Source organism: Pan paniscus, chromosome 15, assembly GCF_029289425.2.
Source record: "Pan paniscus chromosome 15, NHGRI_mPanPan1-v2.0_pri, whole genome shotgun sequence".
Taxonomy (NCBI): domain Eukaryota; kingdom Metazoa; phylum Chordata; class Mammalia; order Primates; family Hominidae; genus Pan; species Pan paniscus.
The window spans coordinates 76,226,988-76,243,518 of NC_073264.2; the positions used below are offsets into that span (position 1 = coordinate 76,226,988).

General features: G+C 42.4%; 1 protein-coding gene across 1 annotated transcript in view; it reads right to left on the bottom strand.

Moving 5' to 3' along the window:
- Positions 1 to 16,531, bottom strand: part of TMED10 (transmembrane p24 trafficking protein 10) — a 45,262-nt gene that overhangs the window by 13,215 nt on the left and 15,516 nt on the right. Inside the window, exons 2-3 of the mRNA XM_003824179.5 lie at positions 7,428 to 7,539; positions 3,032 to 3,105 (exon numbers count right to left, since the gene is read on the bottom strand). Of these exons, the coding sequence (XP_003824227.1) occupies positions 3,032 to 3,105; positions 7,428 to 7,539 (186 nt within the window). The remainder of the gene's footprint in view (positions 1 to 3,031; positions 3,106 to 7,427; positions 7,540 to 16,531) is intronic.

The window sequence follows — 16,531 nt, forward strand, 5'->3', positions numbered from 1 at the left end:
TGCTGATGCCAAAGATTCCAAATCCTCTGGAGATAAAGCCTCTCCATTATCTCAAGGGCCTGAAATTAAATCATTCAAGTGATTCTCTTGCTTCAGCCTCCCGAGTAGTTGGGACTACAGGTACCCACCACCATGCCCGGCTAATTTTTGTATTTTTAGTAGAGATGGGGTTTTCGCCAGGTTGGCCAGGCTGGTCTCCAACTCCTGACCTTGGGTGATCCACCCACCTTGGCCTCCCAAAGTGCTGGGATTACAGGTGTGAGCCACTGTGCCCTGCCAGCTAACAGCCATTTCTAAGCAAGGTTCAAGGGAGCCTTGCTGCAGACTGAAGAAAGGGCTGGTCTTCGGACTGTGTCATAGCCATTCCTCCTCTACATCAATCTGGTCTGCTGCTGAGGAGCAGGGGTGAAGGGCAGGAGGGTGGGGATAGATGTTAAAGAAAGTAGTGGGGAGGAGTTTCTTGGTTAAGAAGCAGAACCTTGGAGCTGTGTTGTAACTACATGCGTAAAGGCAGGCTTAGGACATGTCAGACGTCTGAGGCAGGAAGCAGGCAAAGGAAGCACCGTGGTTTTCTTTGGGCTAGGGATTCCCCTCTTGGGTTAAGCAAAAGGTCAGGAAAGATAAAGCCCCTTTCCTAATGTCTATAAAGTCCAAGGATGATGGAAATTCCAGGAGGTATAGGGGTTCTAAAATGCTATACGACAGCTGTGTCCAAAGCATTCTTTATATAAACCCACAATAATGTCATCTGTTTTTGAGGGGAACTAGCTATGTCTACTGTCTAATAGGGCATTGGTGTGTTGTTATTTAATAAATACCCTTGGGCTGGGCGTGGTGCCTCACGCCTGTAATCCGCCAGCACTTTGGGAGGCCAAGACAGGCAGATCAGGTCAGGAGATCGAGACCATCCTGGCTAACATGGTGAAACCCCGTCTCTACTAAAAATACAAAAAATTAGCTGGGCGTGGTGATGGGCGCCTGTAGTCCCAGCTACTCGGGAGGCTGAGGCAGGAGAATGGCGTGAACCCGGGAGGCGGAGCTTGCAGTGAGCAGAGATCCCGCCACTGCACTCCAGCCTGGGCAACCGAGCGAGACTCCATCTCAATAAATAAATAAATAAATAAATACCCTTAATGACAGGCATCATGTTGGAGAAAAAGATTACAATAGGTAAAATTCCACAGAGTACAAATTCAATTGAGAATGGTCCACAGTTCGGGAACAGAAGCAGTAACCACAAACTGGAAATCATTTTACCTATTCTTCTACCTTATAATAATGAGAACATTCTCCCTAGTGTTTTATATCTTATAAAAGCACTTTAACATAATCTTATTTAAATATAATTAAGATTCTTCTGAATCATGAAGGTTTAAAAAAATTTTTCAATTTACTCAAGTTCATCAAATAAAGAGGTCTTCTTGTTTTATTTATTTAAATTAAACTAGCCTGGAAACAGAAACAAACAATTGAAAATTCTCTACCGGAAACTGTCTCCCATTCACAACTGTATCACTTGCTCCTATTTACTGCCTCTAAATAACGCTACCTAGTTTCATTCAATTGAGGATCTGAACAAGGAAAGAGCTGCAACTGTTGTACTACTTCCTGTTGCAGAATTAACCAGTCATTTCCAATCTTCTTCCATTTTAGGATATTTCCCTTCCAAAGTGCTGTCCAAAGAGAGCAACTTCTGTTCCACTATTCCTAGACAATTTTCCTAAATCACTTAAACCAATTTTCCTTCATTTACTTAGTTTGCATTCTTCAAAAGCCCATTCTATTTCCTGTACCCCACTCCTCCTTCATGCCCTTACATACTGTTTTGTTGGGTAAAAATACTCTTATCTTTCTGTAAAGATCAATTATCTAGTCTTAAATAGTTCTTGTGGTTTTTCAAAGGTGCCCTTCATTTGAAGAACCCTTTTGTGCTGCCCCCAAAGTCTCGCAGAGATGAAAAAGGCTGTTGTCCTTCTCCTCATTCTGTGTACACCTCCATCTCCCTGTCACCCAAATAAGTGTCAGTTTTTATTAGTCTATAATAAATAACTTATCAGCATCAAATTTCTATTATCACCATTCCTAGTCTCTTGCAGCTTTTTCCTCCATCCTGCCCTCTTCCTTGAAAGTTTGAAATCAGTTTAACTAAAAACTATCTTTGACTATTGTTATTTCCCAAAGACAAAACAGTTGTTCAAGACTAAACAGCACTGAATCCATGCCCCAGATAGATAGATAGATAGATAGATAGATAGATAGATAGATAGATAGATAGATAGATGGATATACAACTGTTGGTCTTGGGGAAAAAGTCTTAGGAATTAAAAACAAATCACTTTTCTTAACCTTGGGCATTAACAAATAACTGAATTCCAGCTTTAAAAAATTTAAAATATCTCTCTCTACACACACACACACACACACACACACACACACACACACACAGTTCAAGAGAACTAATGCCATATGCTTCAGTGTTTTATCAAACCAACATTCTGTGGGACAGTTAGTTCAGTCTTTGGCTGACAGCACAGCCAGAATTATTCTTCAAGGCTGTTTTTTTTTTTTTTTTTTGAGATGGAGCCTTGCCCTGTCACCCAGGCTGGAGTGCAATGGCACGATCTCGGCTCACTGCAGCCTCTGCCTCCCAGGTTCCAGCAATTCTCCTGCCTCAGTCTCCCGAGTAGACTAGCTGGGATTACAGGCGCACGCCACCACGCCTGGCTAATTTTTGTATTTTTAGTAGAGACGTGGTTTCACCATGTTGACCAGGCTGGTATCGAACTCCTGACCTCAGGCGATCCACCCGCCTCGGCCTCCCAAAGTGCTGGGATTACAGGAGTGAGCCACTGCGCCCGGCTAAGGCTGTTAATACCACTTTTTGTATCAGTAAGATCATGGCTGGCTGTCACAAGACTGCTAAGAAACCACAGCTCTTTGGGCAAAGCACAGCCTGTTGACCTGCCGAGGTCACAGAAACCTCACAGCATAGCACACTGCTGCCTCCTCTGGCTGTTAGAGCAGGACATACCTCTTCGTAATTTTTCGCCTCCACTCCATGCTTCATGTCTAGGATCACGAGTTGGTCAGGTATCCGCCCTGTTCCTGAGAAAGAAATCAAAGGAATCATTGTGTGAAATACTTAAAATTCTGGGAAATTACCCACGCACCCGCCCGCCCTCCCTCTCCAGAACCCCTACCCTCTCAATAGAGGGAAACAGCCACAACTCCTCCCCCTGCTCAGTTGCAGAAAATTCCTGGCTCTGGCTAAAATCACAAACATTCCAGACAAAGCCTCTATCTGTGTGGGGTGCCGGAAAGCAACAAGAACATGCTGCTGGCAAACATCTCTGAGCAGGCAAGGACACAAGATACTGCAACTGGTACTACAGAGGAACAGAACAGAAGGGAAACCACACAGGCTTATTGAATTGGGAAATAAAACTCAAAAATCAAAACAGTGTGAAATTGAGTGGCATATAAATCAAGAGATAGTAGGCAACAACTTCGGCTGAAAATGCGTATTTCCACATCTGAAAAGGTTGCTCTGTCAAATTTTGTGGGAAGGCCATGATGAATTAGGATTATTGGATATGTGCTAAGCTTGGATTTACTTAATATAAATCTGAGTACTGAAAAGAACATAAGTTTTATCTAATATTCCACTTTAATTCAAACATTTTGATCAATGTATGGCCTAGTTCAGTAGGAGTACAATGTTATAGAGCTATTCCCACTAAGCCCTTAAAAGAGTTACAACAGCTCAAGGAAAAAAAAAAAAACAACTTTAAGTGTTCAAATCTCAGGGATGCTTCTTATAATAGAGTTCATGTTAGAAGAGTCAATCTGATTCAGCTGGATCAAAGAAGCATTCTAATCTTAAATCATCAAGTAGGAGAAAGGAAAAGACCCAAGGAGCCCCAGAAAACTGTTCAGCCCCAATCCCCTGGAATTCACCTAGTTATAAAATTTACAACTGCCTGCATGAAATTAGAAGTTCTGGGAAACAGTGCCACTGAAGCGCTGGGGTTCCTGAAACCATAAGCCACACTGAATGGTACTGTACCCTCTGATGCCTGAGAGACACTGGAAGTTTTCTGAAATGAACTGAAGTCAATTCAATAACTACTCATTGAAAACTCACTAAGTACTAAAACTGTGCTGGAGATTTTAAAGAGATATGCTACGGCTTCAATGTGCCCCTCTCAAAGTTCATGTGTTGGAAACTTAATCCCCAATGCAACAGTGTTGAGAGGTAGAACCTTTAATTTTATTTATTTATTTAATTAAAAAAATTTTTTTGAGACAGGTTCTTACTCTGTCTTCCACGCTGGAGTGCAGTGGCACGCACCATCATGGCTCACTGTAGCCTCGAACTCCTGGGCGCAAGCGATCCTCCCACTTCAGTCTCTCAAGTAGCTGGGACTACAGGCGTGAGCCACCACACCCAGGTAATTTTTGTATTTTTTGTAGAGACAGGGTCTCGCTATACTGTCCAGGCTGATCTGGAACTCCTGGGCTCAAGCGATCCTCCTGCCTCAGCCTCCCAAAGTGCTGGGATTATAGGCATGAGCCACTGTGCCTGGCGGAGAAGTAGGACCTTTAAGAATTGACTAGGTCATAGGGCTCTGCCCTCATCAATAGATTTAACGTCATTATCATAGAAGTAGGTTTGTTATAAAAGTGAGTTCAGCCCCTTCTTGCTCTCCTGTGCATTCTCTTGCCATGTGATACCTTCTGCCATGTTATTGTGACACAGCAAAAAGGCCCTCACCAGATGTGGCCCCTTGATCTTGGACTTTCCAGACTCCAGAACCATGAACCAAACAAATTTCTACTGTTTATAAATTACCCACTCTGTGATGTTCTGTTATAGCAGCACAAAATGGACTAAGCCAGGATACAATCCCTGCCTTCAAATAATTCAATTGGGATCTAAGACATATACACAAAACAACTATGGTGAAAATGCAAAGCACTGTAAAAGTTTAAGCCAAAGGAACTGGTTCAGACAATTCCAATATGGAGCAAAGGGAAGAGGAGAGAAGATAGTAGTTATGGACAGACTTCACTAAAAAGGGAACACCTAAAGGCAGGACTTAGGCAAAGTACTCTAGGCAGATGGCAAAGCATAAGCAAAGGCTCAGATATTAAAATCGGAGTATGGCATGTTTGAAAGACAGTAAAGAACTTCTTTTGGGATGGGCACGGTGGCTCATGCCTGTAATCCCAGCACTTTGGGAGGCCAAGGCAGGTGGATCTCTTGAGGTTCGAGTTCGAGACCAGCTTGGCCAACATGATGAAACCCGTCTCTACTAAAAATACACAAATTAGCCAGGCGCAGTGGTGCGTGCCTGTAGTTCCAGCTACTCCGGAGGCTGAGGCATGAGAATCACTTGAACCCGGTAAAGTTGCAGTGAGCCAAGATCGCACCACTGCACTCCAGCCTGGGTGACAGAGCCAGACTCTTGTTTCACACACACACACAAAAAGGACTTCTTTTGGATAGACTGGAAAGATTAACTCAAAAGCAAGAGAAATATAAATAAGACTGCACAGGGTAAGACTGAGAACAAAGTAAGACAAGTCACATGTGTCTTCTGAGCATGAAAACAACAAGTCTTCAAACAAAACAAAACAAAATGTGGCACCCAGAGTGTTCTGTTCTCCCAAATCCAATGTGTAATCCTGATTACGACATTGTCCATGGAAGATGTAAAGCAAATTTTTGCTTTTCCTTCCTCATTGAAAAAGTTGTGAAACTTAAGCAGTTCACAGCCCCACCTGGTCCAAATGATCAGGATATCTTCTTTCTTACAGAGTCTTCCAACTACCTCCCTGATTGTCACAGCACAGTACAGTCATGCACTGCATGAAGACAGTTCAGTCAAGGACAGACTGCATATATGAAGGTGGTCCCATAAGATTATTATAATACTGTATTTTTACTATATATTTTCTATGTTTAGATACACAAATAGCATTGTGTTCCAACTGCCTACAGTATTCAGTACAGTCACATGCTTTACAGCTTTGTAGCCTAGGAGCAGTAGTAGGCTATACCATATAGCCGAGGTGGGTAGTAGGCTATAACATCTAGGTTTGTGTAAGTACACTTAATATTTGCACAACAAAATCACCTAACCACCATTTCTCAGAATGGTCGAGTCCAGACTATACAGTCTCTTGCATAGAACTGTCAGCCTATCCTCTTAGCTGACATCATAGCCCTAAAGAGTCTCCTTTGTAAAAAGACCCTTCATAATTTTTCTCTCTGCATTTGCCTGGCAAACAGACAATCCTTTTTGTTTGTTTTGAGACAGAGTCTCGCTCTGTCACCCAGGCTGCAGTGCAGTGGTACGATCTTGGCTCACTGCAATCTCTGCCTCCTGGGTTCAAACAATTCTCCTGCCTCAGCCTCCTGAGTAGCTGGGATTACAGGCATGTGCCACCACCACATCTGGCTAATTTTTGTATTTTTAGTAGAGATGGAGTTTCGCCATGTTGGCCAGGCTGGTCTTGAACTCCTGGCCTCAGGTGATCCGCCCGCCACGGCCTCCCAACTGCTGGGATTACAAGCGTGAGTCACTGCGCCCGGCCAGTTTTTGTTGTTGTTGTTGTTGTTTATTTTTTTGAGATGGAGTCTCACTCTGTCACCCAGGCTGGAGTGCAGTGACACAATCTTGCTCACTGCAACCTCCACCTCCTGGGTTTAAGTGATTCTCCTGCCTCAGCCTCCTGAGCAGCTAGGGTTACAGGCACGAGCCACCACGCCCAGCTAATTTTGTATTTTTAGTAGAGACAGGGTTTCACCATGTTGGCCAGGCTGGTCTCAAACTCCTAACCTTCAGTGATCTGCCTGCCTTGGCCTCCCAAAGTGCTGGGATTACAGGCATGAGCCACCATGCCCAGCCTTTTTTTTAAGACTTCACTTTGTTAGAGCAGTTTTAGGTTCACAACAAAACTGAGAGGAAGGCACAAAGATTTCCCATATCCCCCTCCCCCTTACATATGCATAGCGTCCCCCATTATCACCATTTCCCACCAGAGTGGTACATTCGTTACAAATGATGAACCTACATGGACACATCACTATCTACCAAAGTCCACAGTTTACATTAGGATTCACTCTTGGTGTACATTCCAAATGTAATGTTCGGACAACCATATAATGACATGTATCCACTATTACAGTATCATACAGAATATTTTTACTGCCCTAAAAATTCTCTCTGTTCCACCTATTCAATCTTTTATTCCATGTAGTTGACCTTTTAAAAGGTGCTCCAAAGACTACAAGGTAACAGGTCTCCAAATCAGAATAAATAAAGAATACAAATGAAACTAGATATTAAGTGCTGACTGTATTAAGGAGCACTAGAGTTGGAGAAGATTCTTAATCCAGAGAAACACTCTTGATTACTCACCCTTGCTCTCAAAACACACTTCAAACATGTCATAATCTTCAGTGGTAAAGGCAAATTTCCCCTTGGTTGCATCCTCTTTGGAGTAGAGAATATGGCCAGCAGAATCTGTGATCTAAAATAAGAAAAGTAGTAAGAATAGGCAGCAAATAACACTCAGGAAGAGAACTTAGAGAAACTGGGAAGATAGAGACACTATGAAAGACAATTGATAGTTCTCATTATGATGACTATGTTCCAACTATCCCCAAAGACAAAAACTGGATTAGAAGATTAAATCCAAATACAGCAAATTTCATTCATTCAAATAGCCTAATCACACTGTGGGCTAAAATCTGTTGCTGCTATAGGATGTCTTACCATACCAAAAAGTTAATCTAGCGAATGCTCCAAGTTACATACATTGGATTTATTGGCAAAAACTCACTAGTATCATTCCGCATAGAGGAACATGTCACAAAAATGAAAGTAGACAATTATCAAAAGATTATACAAGAGGGACAAAGATATATAAAAACACATTTATTCTATAAAACAAATTTGATAGGGAAGGGGTGTGGGTGGAGAATAAAATTAGGACACACAATACAAGGACAGCAGGAAAAAAAGCATACATAGAGAAGACAATCCAGGAGATCTATTCCTGCAAATTTCATGTTAATTATGTCAACGGCCAGGTAGAGTGGGAACAAAACACAGGAAACAAACAAGAAGTTTCTGGCCAGGCATGGTGGCTCATGCCTGTAATCCCAAACTTTGGAAGGCCAAGGCAGGAGGATCACTTGAGCTCAAGAGTTCAAGACCTGGCCAGGCGCGGTGGCTCATGCCTGTAATCCCAGCACTTTGGGAGGCCGAGGCGGATGGATCACGAGGTCAAGAGATCAAGACCATCCTGGCCAACCAACATGGAGAAACCTCGTCTCTACTAAAAATACCAAAATCAGCTGGGCGCAGTAGCATATGCCTGTAGTCCCAGCTACTCAGGAGGCTGAGGCAGGAGAATCGCTTGAACCTGGGAGGCGGAGGTTGCAGTGAGCCAAGATTGCGCCACTGCACTCCAGCCCAGATGACAGAGTGAGATTCTGTCTCAAAAAAAAAAAAAAAAAAAAAAAAGGGTTCAAGACCAACATGGCGAAACCTCATCTCTACAAAAAATACAAAAATTAGCCAGGCATGGTGGTGCGCACCTATAGTCCCAGGTACTGGGAAGCTTGCCGTGTCACTGCAGCCTGGGTGACAGAGCAAGACTCTGTCTCAAAAAAACAAAAACAAAAACAAAAAGGAGAGAAATTTATCCTAAAAAAAAAAAAAGATATCTTTGACTTCCATAAATGATTATTCCTTTCTTCTAGATCCTTAGCTTTAGTTCTTCAGACTTAAGCTGCTCTATTACCAAAGAATGGCCTATCAGCACAGAATAAAGGGCATATACTGCTAAGTAAACAGCCACATACAAAGCAAGGGAATTCCATGGTAATTTAACAGACTGGATCTTAGCCTTCATTTCTAGAGCACGTGGCTGTCTTAGTAGAAAGCATATTTCATCACTTAAGACTGGAAGCTACTTTGCAATGTGGAACACAAAAGTAGTGGCTTAATTACATTAAACTGGATGTTCTAATGCTATTTGTTAAAACATAATTCTTTTAAGGGGAAATTTTAAGCAGGAAAATTAAGTAGCACACATTTAAGCTTATATATTTAAAAGTACTTTATAACAGTAGTTATTTCTGAGGGGTGAGACTTTCTCTTTGTATTTTTTTTTTCCTTTTTTTTTTTTTTTTTTTGAAATGGAGTCTCACTCTGTCCCCAGGCTGGAGTGCAGTGGCGTGATCTCGGCTCTCTACAACCTCCGCCTCCCGGGTTCAGGTGATTCTCCTGCCTCAGCCTCCCAAGTAGCTGGAACTACAGGCACCCACGACCATACCCAGCTAATTTTTTTGTATTTTTAGTAGAGACAGGGTTTCCCCGTGTTGGCCAGGACGGTCTCGATCTCCTGACCTCATAATCCAACCCGCCTCGGCTTCCCAAAGTGCTGGGGTTACAGGCGTGAGCCACCACACCCGGCCTTTTTTTAAAATGACATGTAGCCAGGCGTGGTAGCTCTGCCAGGTGCAGTGGCTCACGCACCTGTAATACCAGCACTTTGGGAGGCCGAGGCAGGTGGATCACCTGAGGTCAGGAGTTTGAGACCAGCCTGGCCAACATGGTGAAACCCCGTCTCTACTAAAAATACAAAAAAAAAAAAAAAAAAAAAAATTAGCCAGGAGTGGTATTGGGCGCCTGTAATCCCAGCTACTTTGGAGGCTGAGGCAGGATAATCGCTTGAACCCAGGAGGCAGAAGTTGCGGTGAGCCGAGACTGTGCCACTGCACTCCAGCCTGGGCAACACAGCGAGACTCTGCCTCAAAAAAAAAAAAAAAAAAAAGGCATGTATCACTGGATCACTTATATTCAAAAATAATAATAATTTTATTTTGGAAAAAATTGATAATAACTAAAGAAAAGTTATCACTACTAGATAAATTTGAAATGACAGATTAACTAAAAAAAGTTTTATGGCACATCTTCTAAATTCCCTAATAAACAGTAGTATTAGTCAACTGTCTTCTGCCATCCAGCACCATTTGCTAATTTGTCAAACTTTTAAATTTATTTTTATTATTTATTTATTTTTGAGACAGAGTCTCGCTCTGTCACCCAGGCTGGAGTGCAGTGATGCGATCTCGGCTTACTGCAACCTCTGCCTCCAGGGTTCAAGCGATTCTCCTGCCTCAGCCTCCCAAGTGGCTGGGATTACAGGCACATGCCACCACACCCGGCTAATTTTTTGTATTTTTAGTAGAGACGGGGTTTCACCATGTTAGCCAGGATGGTCTTGATCTCCTGACCTCGTGATCCACCTGCCTTGGCCTCTGAAAGTGCTGGGATTACAAGTGTAAGCCATCTCACCTGGTCCCTTTTTTTTTTTTTTTTTTTTTGAGACGGAGTCTCGCTGTGTCACTCAGGTTGGAGGGCAGTGGCGCAATCCCGGCTCACTGCAACCTCCACCTTCCGGATTCAAGTGATTCTCCTGCCTCAGCCTCCCAAGTAGCTGGGACTACAGCCATGCACCCCCAAGCCCGGCTAATTTTTATGTTTTTAGTAGAGATGGGGTTTCACCATGTTGGCCAGGCTGGTCTCCAACTCCTGACCTCAAGTGATCCGCCTGCCTTGGCTTTTCCAAACTGCTGGGATTACAGGTGTGAGCCACCATGCCCGGCCTAATTTGTCAAACATTTAAGATACCTAGACCTGTGCTGGTCACTGGGATACAAGTATGAGTAAGATAGTTCCTGTCTTCAAAGGGCTTATGAGTCTAAATGAGGAGAGGAGAGTGATAAGAAATGATATGCCTTCATAGTGGTTTTGGTTTGCATTTCCCTGATGGTTAGTGATACTGGGGAACTTTTAATGTATTTGTTAGACATTTGTATGGGGTGATGAAATATGTTAATTAGCTTGATTGTGGTATTCACTTCACAATGTGTATGTATAACAAAACATCACATTATATATCTTGAATATAAACAATTTTTATTTGTCAATTATACCTCAATAAAGCTAACAGAGAGAGAGCGCTTCACTGCAATGTGCAAGGCATGCTACCAGAGGTATGCACAAGTGCCATGGGATTATGGAGGGTCAGGGAGTGTATCTAGGAGGGGGTAGCACATGAGCTGAGTCCTAAAGGATGAATTTCAATCAAGGGAAAGAGGGGTAAAGAAGTTCAGGGTAGAAGAGACAGCAAATATGAAGGCCTGGGTCCAGAAAAACATAAAACAAAAATATGGCATTATCATATTACTAATAGCTAGTATTTACTGAATACTTACTAAGTGTCAAATAATGTGTTGCTGCTTTATAAGCATTTTAAATTTAATCCTCACTATAACCCTACTGGCAAGAATTATTTCCCCCGTGTTCCATGGGAGGAAACTGAGGCCCAGAGAGGTTAAGTGCCTGGAGAGGTACTGGCCCGATCATGTAGAACTAGAATAGCATGCTAAGGAGTTTAAGCTTCATTTAGTACAAAGTGGAAGGGCAATAAGGAATTTGAAACAGAATGATGTGAGTCAATGACAATTCAGAAAGATGAAGCTACCAGTACTATGAAGACAGACTAGAGAGAGACAACCCTAGAGATAAGGAGGTGGGTTGGGACACTATTCCAGTACTCCAGGTAAGAAAGGAGAAGGGCCTTCAGTATAGAGAGAAGGTGACAGATTTTATTTAATTAAAATAATTTTAAATTTTATTTAATTTTATTAAGGTTTATTAAATTGTATTTAATTAAATAATTTTATTTAATTACAAAAAAGTTTAGTAACCCATGAACTGAAGAGTTTGAGGGATTTTAAGGAGGTAGAGTCTACAGGACAAAACCAAAAAGTAAATGCCCACAGAGATCAAGTGAGAAACATACTGAGTCTACTGGACCAGCACAAGCCATACACAGCAAACTAGAAAAGATGGCCTGTGTTATAGGAAAAGCCAATGACTGCCATGGCACTCCAGGTTTTCAGATCATCCAGTTTTTCAAGAGAAGGTAGACATTTTAACTTTCATTTGAAATCTCTTAATTTTTAAATCTTTACAACCAATCTCAACATTTGAAAAACTATCTCAGGCCGGGCACGGTGGCTCACACCTGTAATCCCAGTACTTTGGGAGGCCGAGGTGGGTGGATCATGAGGTCAAGAGATCGAGACCATCCTACCCCGTCTCTACTAAAAATACAAAAATTAGCTGGGCATGGTGATGCGTGCCTGTAGTCCCAGCTACTTGGGAGGCTGAGGCAGGAGAATCGTTTGAAACCAGGGTGAGAGAGATCACGCCACTGCATTCCAGCCTGGTGACAGAGTAAGACTCCGTCTCAAAAAAAAAAAAAAGAAAAGAAAAGAAAAGAAAAACTATCTCAAGGAAAAACAAAACACACCTATAGAACCAAGTTCTTCTGGGCCAACAATTTTGCCCTCTCCACAGGACAGAAAGAAAGCTGACTAACATCACATAGAATGACTGCTGGGTAGCACTGAGATCTCAGCTAAGATAATGAACCACACATTTCTAGCGGTACAATCTAGCAGCCAGGATGCAGAAGAAAAGAAAAGGCACATGCATGAACTGATCGGAGCTTGGGGTTCTGCAACTGAGTGGTTTGGAAAGATAAAAGGGTTAAAGAATCATGCTATATACTTTACAAACATAATCTTTAATCTTCTCAGCAACTCCATGGAAACTGGTCTTGTTATTCCTGTTTTACTGATGAGGAAACTTAGTAACTTGTCCATTATAGCAGTTAATAAATAAATCGTGTTGGTCAGGTGCAGTGGCTCACACTTGTAATACCAGCACTCTGGGAATTCAAGGTGGGAGGATCACTTGAGCCCAGGAGTTTGAGACCAGCCTGGGCAGTATAGTGGGATGCCGTCTCTACAAAAAATAAAATTAGCTGGGTGTGGTTGACATGTGCCTGTGGTCCCAGCTACTCAGGAGGCTGAGATGGGAGGACTGCTTGATCCCATGAGGTCGAGGCTGCAGTGAGCTGTGATTGTGCCACTGCACTCCAGCCTGGGCAACAGAGTGAGAACATGTCTCAATAAATAGCCAGGTGCAGTGGCTCACACCTGTAATCCCAGCACTTTTGGGAGGCTGAGGCGGGTGGATCACCTGAGGTCAGGTGTTTCAGACCAGCCTGGCCAACATGGCGAAACCCCGTCTCTACTAAAAATACAAAAATTAGTTGGGCGTAGAGGCAGGTGCCTGTAATCCCAGCTACTCAGGAGGCCGAGGCAGGAGAATTGCTTGAACCTGGGAGGCGGAGGCTGCAGTGAGCCAAGATCGCACCACTGCACTCCACCCTGAGTGACAAGAGCAAAACTCCATCTCAAAAAAAAAAATAGAAGTAAAAATAAATAAATAGTGTTACGTGGATTTGAGAAATGTCCAAAACCCACTCTCTTTCCGCATCCCATGCTGCCTTCCCCCAAAAGGAATGTCTGAAATAAGAGGAATGTACAGTGGCCAAGAAAGACTAATAGAATCTTTGCATCAGTGCAAATCAGAGTTGAGAGTCCTCTCAAGTGTTAACACAGCACTGATCAGTCTGCATTCTCCACCTTAGAGAGATCAGCAGGCAGCCACAAGGTAAAGACCTTGAAGTTAGCATCAGCTAAACAATCAAGAGAAATTTAGCCTTGAAGATTCTTAAAGGCCTCTTGTTTGTGTGATAATTTTTCTGAATCATAAACTGAAAGAAGCAGCATAAAAAAGGACTACTTTATTTTTATTTATTTTTGAGAGGGGGCCTCACTGTTGCCCAGGCTGGAGTGCAGCTGCACAATCACAGCTTACTGCAGCCTCAACCTCATAGGCTCAAGCCATCCTTCTGCCTCAGTCTTCTGCGTAGCTGGGACTACAGGTGTGCACCACTACACCCGACTAATTGTCTTATTTTTGTAGAGACAGGGTCTCCCTATGTTGCCCAGGCTGGTCTCGAACTCTTGAGCTCAAGTGATCCTCCCACCTTGGCCTCCCAAATGCTGAAATTACAGGCATGAGCCACCGTGCCCAGCCAAAAAGTACTTCAGAGGGCCGGGTGTGGTGGCTCATGCCTGTAATCCCAGCACTTTGGGAGGCGGAGGCGGGCAGATCACCTGAGGTCGGGAGTTCGAGACCAGCCTGACTAACATGGAGAAACCCCATCTCTACTAAAAATACAAAATTAGCCAGGCATGGTGGCGCATGCCTGTAATCCCAGCTACTGAGGAGGCTGAGGCAGGAGAATCACTTGAACCCGGGAGATGGAGGTTGTGGTGAGTCGCGATCGCACCATTGCGCTCTAGCCTGGGCAACAAGAGTGAAATTCCGTCTCAAAATAAATAAATAAATAAATAAATACCTTAGAACCCTGGATACACACATATCAGTCAAAAAGGTCTGAGAACTAACCAAATCACAAAGTAATGTGTAGTCATCAGTGTGATGCCTCTCTTCCTTTCTTCAGAATCAGTTGACCCACAAAGATACTCACTTCCCCAAGATTCTCACTTTATAAAGCATAAAGACAAAACTTAAGAGCAAAGAAGTTCAAAAAGGTAGACAGCAGGAATAACAGATTTTTCACATTCCAAGCCAATCTAGAAACCCTAATTTGGATTTGGACTTTCCTCCTATGAATAAAGTTGCAGACAACATAGAACTTGGGTAACATAACTTTCCAGATTTGCTCATTGCATTGGCTTAACTCTGAAGGAAGAAGGCTAATAATTACAGGTTGCTGAAAATGTCTAAATGTAAGTGAAACTGGTAGAGGACAGCCTGGAATAAGCATCAAGGTGAAAGTACTGAAAAGAGTCATCACAGATTTCATCATCTCCATGCTAAGGCAAGGAAAGAGACTAAGTCATTGGCCTAGGACAAACAACTGAATTTAACAGTGCTTGCAGGATTTGCACACATTTGCCCAACCACCTTATTTCCTGGAAGAAGAGATTATAATCTCTTAATTTTCCTCCAAGATATGAACGATGTCCTTCAAAAACTTTTTTTTCTTTTAACTTAAGGAGAGGAGTCTCTCTACATCATAAAGGAGCTTAAATGCACCTCATAAAATTCTTAAGTCATTGCTAAAAGTACCTTACAAAATGAATTAAGAAATCTGCTATGTTTTTCTGAAAGACTTCAGGAAAATCACATCTCCAGCTGGTACTCCAAAGGGGTAAATACTATTTAAATTGTCCTCTACCACATTGTACTGAGGAACTGCAATCACAGAAGAACCATTTGCATTGTCTCTTCTCTCTATGACATCCGAAGATTATTAAAGACTCATTTTAAGGCAAAAACTGAAATTCATTTCAAGAGGCTGAAGGCAAAGGGCCCGCCACTGCAGCCTGCACCTTTTATCAACGTGAAATTTACCTCCCAGAAATAGTGTGTGATGATGCTGGAAGTTCCCCCAAGGCCTCCACATGTCTACACTCCCTATAACCTTCAGATGACACAACTACATGAGGGAATTTATCTGGATATTTGGAAATCCAGGCAGGCAACCTAACAACTGAACTTTCAGGTGGGGCTCACTCATATGGCCTGTTTGGGCATTCTAAAACATCTCAGGATTTTTCTGAAAATCAGTAGGTTTCCTATCTAGTTCATATAACTTTGTAGTTATTTAGGAGTCAAGTCATTAGTCTTAAAGAAAAACAAAACAAAACAAAAATCACATCTCCCAACCCCAATATCATTACATAAACCAGGTAGCTAAAATTAGGGAATAGGAAACTGGGCCAAACTCAATGACTAACCAGAGCCAGCAAAGTCTAATAGGCTTAAAAAATAAAATGATAGCTTAATTTCCTTTCATTAAAATGTTCTAATTACAGATCACCTTAAAAGGTCATCTGGTTTCTCAAGAATTGAGAGGGTTTTTTTTTTTCTTCTTAAATTGTCCTAGAGAACCACCTTGGTGAATCAATAACTGCTACTTTTACCTACTATAATAGCAAGACCTTAAAAGGATTCTTTTCTTCCCTTTTAACAATAAATACTTATAATAGTGATAATAAAGTTCTTTAATTAAACAAAGGTAATACCAAGCTATAAAATTTGCCCATATGACATCAAGGAATAGGAAGTAATAAAGATTTGTTTCTAGATATCACCTTCTGAAGAGAAGCAAAACAAAGTTCACAACTTAAAAAGTAGGGGGGATGGGCACGGTGGCTCATGCCTGTAATCCCAGCACTTTGGGAGGCTAAGGTGGCGCGCCATTTGAGGTCAGGAGTTTGAGACCAGCCTGACCAACATGGCAAAACCCTGTCTCTGCTAAAAATAAAAAATTAGCTGGGCATGGTGGCAGGCGCGTGTAATCCCAGCTGCTCAGGAGGCTGAGGCAGGAGAATCACTTGAACCTGGGAGGCGGAGGTTGCAGTGACCCGAGATCGTGCCACTGCACTCCAGCCTAGGCGACAAAGCTAGACTCCATCTCAAAAAAAAAAAAAGAAGGAAAAAAAAGTGTTAATTTTATATGCAGAGTAGGTGATGTCAAGAATATGTGAATA